General features: G+C 41.3%; 1 protein-coding gene across 4 annotated transcripts in view; it reads right to left on the reverse strand.

Annotated features, from left to right (window-relative positions):
* Nucleotides 1–7,465, reverse strand: part of CTNND2 (catenin delta 2) — a 1,230,307-nt gene extending 1,222,842 nt beyond the window's left edge. For all 4 annotated transcript variants that reach the window (XM_075062683.1, XM_075062682.1, XM_075062681.1 and 1 more), the window contains exon 1: nucleotides 7,058–7,465. Coding sequence is in view for 3 of the 4 variants with exons in the window: in XM_075062682.1 (XP_074918783.1) it covers nucleotides 7,058–7,094 (37 nt within the window). In the remaining variant the exon portion in view is untranslated. The remainder of the gene's footprint in view (nucleotides 1–7,057) is intronic.
* Between the last annotated feature and the right edge of the window lie 1,737 nt (nucleotides 7,466–9,202).

A 9,202-nucleotide genomic window follows, 5' to 3' on the forward strand; every position in this document is an offset into this window, starting at 1 on the left:
TCCCTGGGCAAGGTTTTGGGGGGACCAGAGTGTACCAGGCACTGGAATTCCTGGTTGGTGGCAGCACTACAGGTTCTAAGCTGGTAATTAAGCTTAGAGAAATTCATGCTGGTACCCCATCTTTTGGACGCTAAGGTTCAGAGTGGGGAATTATACCATGACAGACCTGATGAGAGGCTTAGATGTATCTTATGACCCATTGATATCTTTCTACCCCGACAAAAACCCCAGAGGTCTTAACAGTAGGTTCTCATCCATATTTTTGATGGAAGATCTCCTCAAATGGTATGATGAAAAAGCAGAAGATATAGCAAGATCTTCAATCTAATCATATTCTACCACCTTTCATGGGTACTTGTGGATTTTAACTGAATCTCAAATTCATAAGACACAGCTGAATTTTATAGGATAATGCGTATGAATTTGATGTCCTGTGTTTGAACACCTGCATCATTGAGAATCCTAATTCCCATTGACTTTCAATCAGATGTAGGTCCCTAAATCACTTAGGGACATATGTTCATAATTATTTAGATGCCTAAAAATGTAGTTAAGCACTTCTGAAAATGCTACTAGGTGCCTAACTCCCATTGAAATCAATGGAAATTAGGCACCTAATCTGGATAATTGCTTTTGAAAATGCCACTAGGGCCCAGATCCCCAAAGATAACCCCCACTGAAATCAATGGAAGTTTAGGTGTGTAAATACCTTTGAGGATCTGCGCCTTGGTGCCTATTTGCATCTTTAGGTGCCTAAATATTTCTGAAAAGCTGATTAGATTTACCCATTATCCCCTTCCTCAAAACCACACATGGTTCTCTTTTCCCCTTCAGAATCCAGCTCAAGCACTTCAATCTCTCCTTTAAGGACCTGCACACTTCCACCTCTGCATTATCTAGGGCAGTGTTTCCCAAACTTGGGACGCCGCTTGCTTAGGGAAAGCCCCTGGCGGGCAAGGCCGGTTTGTTTACCTGCCATGTCCGCAGGTCTGGCTGACTGCGGCTCCCACTGGCTGTGGTTCGCTGCTCCAGGCCAATGGGAGCTGCTGGAAGTGGCAGCCAGTACACCCCTTGGCCCACACCTTATTCCCTCCTGTAACATTTCTTGGATGCCAGTATCCTGTCTCCATCCTCCCACTGTTAGCTCCAAACAATTTTTCATGCAAAAACCCTACACCTGAAGTGGCTGCCCTCCTCCCATGTGCCAGGAGAACAAACAGGTAAGCAAAGAACCAAATCAGGGCAAAAGTAAGGGTTAGTTTAAAACATGACCAGATTTGATCTGGACAGCCAAACTCTGTTTGCAAAAAGGAGCTGCCAATATACATGTTCTGAGGGAGAAAGGAGTAGAGCAGAGTACTGTGGACTGGAAAGCAAACTGCAGCCTTTAGGACAAAACACAATTATTAAAATGTTAATATACCTACACAGCCAATGTGTCAAAAAGGCAGAATTTTGTGATAGGGGATATGACTACATTATCTAACAATATCTGCTTATTAAAACTATGAAAATACCAGATAATTAATGTAAAGACATTTAATTTTTTTTTGGAAACAAATATGGATTCATTTCATATTTAAGAACTTACTGCTGCCCAGTGATTTATACTGCTGAACATTTCAGACAAGAATCACCAATGTATCGACACTAAACAACTGAAGGCAGAGTTTCATTTTTTTTCATGGAATTTTGCATCCAATTTTCAGAACATTGCATATTGAAATTACGCATACGGGGCCCCATCCCACAGTACTTACTTAGGCGAATCTAAACTCAATGGCCCATTATATGAATGTCAAATTTGCTATGTACATGGAATAATTATAACAACATTTACAGAGTATACACATTTTGTTTTCAATTTGTTTTTCTTAAAAATAGCTAGTTTCCCAAACTTTAGAAATACTTTATTTGCAGAACATTTTCAGCACATCATTTTTCCTGTAAGTTAAATATCTGGAGTTCTGACTTGCATTTGATGCTTACTCCAAATCCTCACTCCCCACACAGGATCTTACCAGTTGTGTAACACTCAGTAAGTGTTAGGATGTGTGACTAAAGTTTAGATGGCAGTTTCAACAAGGTAATGGAAAGTAAATAACTGGTATTATTGCTACAATATTTTAGGAAGTGAACAAATTAATTAAGAGAAAGAGACTTTATAAAAGATGTTTAACAAATCAATTGTTCTAAGCCTTAGGTTGTTTAGCTGGAGTTTTCAAAGGAGCCTAAGGGGATCGGGTGCCCAAGTCCCACTGAATTTCATTGGATACCTAACTCTCCTAAGCGCCTTTGAAAATCTCAGCCTTTAAAAAAATATATAGTTTAAAGCTATATAATGAAACAAAATATAATAGACTACTTGCGATACAAATTGTTGTTGCATCTATCACTGAACAAAATATTATACTTATGTACATAGAATGGATTTTTCTTTTCAGGAGCACTGATGATCTCAACAAGAAGTTTATCTTTGGCCACAAGTAAATTGCTATAACTTGGATCTTTTGGAGGAGGAAAAGAAAGGGTATGAATTTGTAAGTGGAAGAGGCTTTCCACTGAAGACCTTCTCCCTTTCAGAAAGAAGCCATGTGCTGATTTGCTTCTGAGAGCTCTGGAGTGGTTGACCCATCAGCAGCTTGTGATATTGTCACAAGGGGAGGGGAGGAAATATGCACTCTTCTTCTGCCAAATGTTTGGGAAGATGAAAAGAAACCAATAAGTTATTTATATAGTAAATTTATACTGGTTATTGACATGAAACCAATGTTTATAAATAAGTATCATATATATGGGTGACGTTATACAAAAAAAAGACATTAGAAAGATGCTCTTCTTCTTTATAGTATTACAAACATCAAGTGTAAAGACTTCCAAATTCCATATATTTTTCATTATGAACAAGTTTATTTTTCAAAAACTACAGACTGCTCTGATATATATGCAATGAACAAAGAGGATAGGATGATACAAGCTTTTCCATATTCTGTCTGTGCTGAAATTACTGTTATGACCATAATTGGGTTCTCTAAACAAAACAGGCAGATTATTAATCATTAGGATGGATTGGCAGTGAATTTGCCAGAAACTATTTATCTATGACATATTTAATACTTTATTAATATAAAAGCCATTATGTTAACACGCAGACATATTTCAAAGTAGCAACCTGTATAATGAACTAGCCAGTTATATTCCAAATTTATTTTTTACATATAGCCATGTTTATGTGGTTATCCAACCATATCAAAACAAATACAATATTGTGTTGAGAATTAGACTTCAGAAACTTAAAACTTCTCCACTGCTCTGCTGATCGTTCTCGTCAGGCAATCTGCTTTCAATCCATTTATGTTCCATTCATACCACTAGATAAGTGGCTCTCATAGGAATGAACGAAGGGATTTCAAAACTCTATGTATATTGTGGAGTGCCTTTCAGATTTTTGAATGACATATCTGTAGGACTAAGTGAAAGTTTTCGTGGGTCCTGTAGTATATGAACAGGGCAGAGAGACTCCTAACCACTAGCCCCCAAAAGATGAGACCTGAATTGATTTAGGGGATATGGGACTCAAGACTGCCCCATTCAGGAGAACCCTGATTTTAGAAGTGAGTAGCATAAAGAATAGACCTACACATAAATAGCATGTGAGCAGCAGGCCAACATTCTCCCTCCTGTGAAGACAATACTGCAGTTAATAAGTAAGTTAGTGATGGAAGGATCTAGTGGCTTTCTTGGAAGCGCCTCCATCACTAAACAAGATTGAGCTTTTCTTAATTGTCCCCCCTCCCAAAAAAAGGGGTTTTGGTAGGAGGAATGAGTTTTGCAGAGGAGATGGGCACGCTTATTTTAAATAAAATGGTGCATTTAAGAACCATCCTATAATTCTGCTAAAAATAAAATCTGTATTACTATATTAAGAAGTAATGCACATTCAATAGGTATCATGATTAAATCAAAGTTTTTATGTATTATAATTTGTTATTTTGTAATAAGTCTATTAGCAAGCAGTTCACTGGCAAAATAACTGTCCCAAACTTGTGAATTTTGGAAGACCTTATCTAGAAATCCATACAATAGACGCATTTTGCAATATTCTGTGACAGAAATATAATGCATATAGTGGGCAGATACTATGTTATAAATAACATTATTAATTCAGATCTAATCATCTTAAGAAGAGGAAATAGAAAAATCAGAACCCATGTTTTCTGAAATATGTCAAAACTCAACAATTTTTTTTCCCCTGGACCACTGATAATTTTGGCAGTATTTGCTGCCAGAACTATTGATATGTACATATTTAAAATCCCAATAATGCTAAACTGAAAATTCTGTAACTGATATGCTGTAAAAATCATATCACAATGAACCATGAAGCAAAAAGTGTATATGAAATTTGGTGCAAAATTGAACACTCATGAGCTTTGCTGAATGCATTATCTGCTTCATTTACATGTCAATCTACAGCCCTATTATAAAAATTATTTTTAAAATCCCTTAAAATAAACTGGTCCATGCCCCTGTTAGTACTAAACAACATTTAATTAAATTAGTTTTACACATACATCTTAAGAAATAAACAAGTCACCTTTGCTGTTTAATGACATCAAGTTAATTGCTGTGATTTGGGACAATTTATTTAAATAAGAATTATGCAAACTTTTTTTAAACTTCATACTATTTTTATTCAGTGCAGCTGTGTGTCAAAGCTCCTTACATGAAGATGAAACTACCTAAGGTTAGATTATTTTTTTAAAAGAAGTTGCAAACTCATTATCCCATTAAAGTGCTGTCTATTACTTTTAATGTCAACTAAAGTATCTGAGAAACAAACCTCAAGTACAGTAGCTAAAGATTACTTCCATAGACTGCTCTGTAAATCTTTTTCCTTTGTAATCCACAATAAGACATGCAACTCACATTCAGGAATAAATGGATTTCTTTATTGCCTACCAGCAGCTTTAAAGGGTATTTCCTATGGCATGTGCACAGGAGCATAGCCCACTACTCCTTTTTTTCAAAATCTCTCTTATATAACAGACTGCAAGCACTGTCTCTGAAGATGCGATTGCATGTTTCTATATTGCAGCATTCAACATATCATTTGCCTCAAAAAGCACAGTTTTGGACCATCAATCAGGTTCTGTTAATAAGGATTATCTAATAGACATTCTCTCTCCAGTTTGCCTATTTGGATGGATATGCATGCAAAGCTCTGAAAAGATAAACCTATTTACACACAGTATAGGATAGCTGCACAAACTTTGCACAGGATTGGTCTTAAAGAACCATCTGAGGATTTATAAAATTGTGTAAGTTTTGTTATTTATCACGGGCCTCACAGTCTTTTGCAAATAAACTGCTAACATAAAAGGATTTATGCAAGCTCTAAAGCAATTTCATGAGTCAAGGACTAATAAGGAGAATATTCAGCAGCTTCCTCTGCTTAAACCTAACTCACTCTATAGTAAAACTATTGTATTTACTGAGTAGTTTGAAGTAAGAAATTCAATAACAAATGTAGGTCACTATAATTTTTCTTCCTCACAGACAGCTGACCAAAATGAGATGTGGCAACTTTGCAGACTTCCATTTAAAGTAAAGACACTGTACAGAATGAGTATTTAGAAGACTTTTCTCCTTCGTTCTGTCTCACAGGCACATACAATAGGTTTAAATACAGTTCTACCTGATTTTGTACAGTCCTTTATCTGTTGAATAACAACAGTCAATTCTTTCTTGAAAATGGAAAATCCCTCTATTGTGTCTTGTAAGAACTCTCACTGAATGAATCTGCATACTATATATACACATGATATATGACGAAAGAACTGAAATCTCAAAAGTTTCTAATCTCTTCTCTTGCTGCTGTCAATAGAAACAAAATCATATTAATGTTTTGAGGTGTATATAAATATTAACAACTGCAATCGCTGCAGTTCATAAAAGTTAATACCTGGCAGTTTAATACAGCTTATCCCTTTCTCATTGTTTATAGTAAACCACTACAAGTTTCCTTAATGAAATTAATCGCTAGGAGTAATCATAAATTCCTGAGCCAAAGCGACTCACGCCCTAACATTTAAAACATATAATATAAAATGCACCAGAGTAACCAGACATCTCATTTTTGTTTCTCACATTTTATACTCCCACCACACAGCCCTCTCAAGGAGAAAACTTGAGACGTGTTTTAAAATGCTCTTTCGTTAGCGTTATTTCTCCAGTTCCCGTTTCACAACTAGTATGGTGCTGCCGCACCTCCTCTATAGCGACTCGATTCAGTGGAGGCTACGTTTGAAGCAATCGGTGCAAGCACACTACACACGAGAATAAGGGTAAGGAAAAGGAAATGAAGAGAAATGCATCTTTCCTTTCAGCCATTAATTATAGATCAACCAAATATCACACTGCAGATCACACACCACCACCCCCTTCGAGCCGGATATTTCACAGACATTGGTTCCAAAGAAAAAAAGCCCATACTTATTGGCACTATACATATGCTCGAGAACCAGGCTGGCTGCACTGAAATCTCACGATTTGATGCCTCTAAATATAGACTGCAAGGGTTTCCAATGTAGCGAAGAACCTGACATGGACGTATGACTAAGTATTTCAATTTCTTTCCGCAAGTAACAGAATAATGACAGGGACCACAACAGCCCAGGACTACATGGAAGAACAGGGTCTATTTCCCGCTCCCCTCCCCTCCCCTCCCCTGGTATATTTATGACTTCACTGCTGTAACGAGTATATCATTGCAGGATGTTACAGAATCCAGTATTGCTGATGCCCTACATAAGCAAGCGACTAACCTATGGGGTGGGGGAGGAGGCACGGGAAACATAACCCACTTTGTTACCTCTCCGCTGAAGGCAGAAACAATGTTTCCAGAGCCAGACACAGCTGCCTTCTAGAAAAGAGAGGGAGCTTTGCAATGTGGGTACCAAAAGCCAATGCTTGCTAGCACCACCAGAAGCAGAAAAAATAATGCAAGAGCAGGAGAGGAGAAACCTGGCACCATTATGATCGCAATTGTACTCACCGAACGGCGTCGACCCTGCCTGCTTTTCCCCAGGCATACACAGCAAATAAAAGGCAAATCCTCAATCCGGTGGGGAAGGTATGTGCTGCGCCCCCGGGCTTCAATGCAAGGTCCTGACCTTGCCCAGCTGCAGCATCCTTCGCTTTGTGTTGTGGTGCTGCCGTGGGACAACTGCCTGGTGGCGGCTGCGAGGGGAGCGGCTGGCTCCACATCCACCGCCTGTTCTAGTGAGGCAAAGTCTCTGGATCAGTCTGTGGTGTCCTCCCCCCTCCTCCGCGGCTCTGCCAGGCTCAGCAGCGGCGCTCCGATGCAGCGGCTGCTGCTTGGCACATCCGCCGCCGGCTATGGCTTGAGACGATACAGTCACGGCTGCCGCTGCCCTCCTCTCTTCTCCTCCCCTCTCCGGCAGGAGCGCGCGCTTGAGAGCCCGGCTGGGGCGGGCGGCGGCGCTCGCTCTCTAGCTCACTGAGACGACGCCGCCACCACCTGCGCCTGGCGAGGCGGGGGCGCGAGGCTGCTCGCGGGCTGCGTTCGAACACAGCCTGGTCCCGGGCAGGCGCGCGCCACGGGCTTGCGGGGAGCAACAGCGGCAGAGCCCAGGCTGTGTGAAGGAGCGGCTGGCGGCTGCAGAGCTGGCGGGGGAAGCGAGGTTCCTTGGCCAGGCTTGTCTCAGCGCGGCTGCCTGCCCCTGTGCATCCGCTCCCAGAAGCTGGGCCGTTTCCCTCCCCGCTCCACAGCCACCCCCATGCCGTTCCCCAGAGGCAGGGCGTGCACGTTGCTTTGTTTGAAATGGGGCTTCACGAGCAAGGGAGAAGAAACCCCAGCAGCGCAGACCCCCAGAAAGCCAAGGGCAGCGAAGTGAGGCGGGGGCTTTGGAATGGGCACGAGGCGATAGCGCAGGTGCGTGTGAGTGAGCAGGACACACCCGGCCAGGGAACAATGTGCTCGCAGGGACACCCACGCCTAAGTACGGCTGCTGCACATGGACCAGCGAAGGAGATGTGGGAAATGCCCTTGAGTTACCCTCCGACGGGAGAGACTGGGGGAGAGCAGAGCCATGCAGCTGAGGTGTTCATGGGAGGCTGAGGCGTGGATGAGCTGGGCAGGACGTTGGTGCTGAGCAACCACCGCAGGCTGGCAGCTATCTTCCCAGCTTTAGCTGAGCTTATGAAAACTTCAGGTCAGCTAACCCCAACAATGGAGCAATTGCTTACGTCCCTGCTCCTGTCTCCCTCGCTGTCCTTCCCCACTACTATGAATCCCCCTCTGACTTGTTTTTAGATGGCAAATCCACTTAAACAATTTTCAGGAGTCGCGTTACAGACTGGCAAAGATGTTGAGGAAACACGACAGGCGTGTAGATTTAACCCCTTGCTATACGCAGAAACGTAGGTAAAATGCCATTGCAGCCATAACTCCGCCACCAGCCCCTTTGCGGTGTATTTCCTTGAGCAAAGTTTTCTCGTTTGGAAAAGATGTTGATCATCTTTCCCAGCTGTGACCTGAGCACAGCGGTAACAATCAGCAAATCCATGTAGTCAGCGGAGCTGTCAGGGCGATGCGTACATTTGATACCAGGTCTAAAGAATCTGAATTCTAGTAAAGGAAAACTACGTGTTTTTGAGACTAGAAAGGATGGGGGGGACGTTGGTGGGGGGGTTGGAAGGAAGGGAGGAGTTGTTTCCTTCTTTTTTTTTAATGGTTGACACCCAAGTACATAATCTAATTTTAGAACAAAGTCATGTAATCGGCCTGTCAACAAATTGTAATTAGCAGGCACTTTCTTAGCAGATGTCAATTTCAAAAATATATTTTCATACAGACTGAGCAGACTGAGTAATAATAATGATTGCCTCCAATATCAGATTTCAGAATGACTCACTGCTGCCACCTTTTGCCTGGCTATTTCCACAATTTTCCCAAACAACACTAAATCATACCTTGTTATCAGACATGAAGAAGAGTTCTGTGTACATTAGAATCTTTGTCTCTCTCACCAACAGAAGTTGGTCCACTAAAAGATGTCAAGTATCAGAGGGGTAGCCGTGTTAGTCTGGATCTGTAAAAGCAGCAAAGAATCCTGTGGCACCTTATAGACTAACAGACGTTTTGGAGCATGAGCTTTCGTGGGTGAATACCCACTTC

The sequence above is a fragment of the Chelonoidis abingdonii genome, chromosome 2 (genome assembly GCF_003597395.2).
Source record: "Chelonoidis abingdonii isolate Lonesome George chromosome 2, CheloAbing_2.0, whole genome shotgun sequence".
NCBI lineage: Eukaryota > Metazoa > Chordata > Testudines > Testudinidae > Chelonoidis > Chelonoidis abingdonii.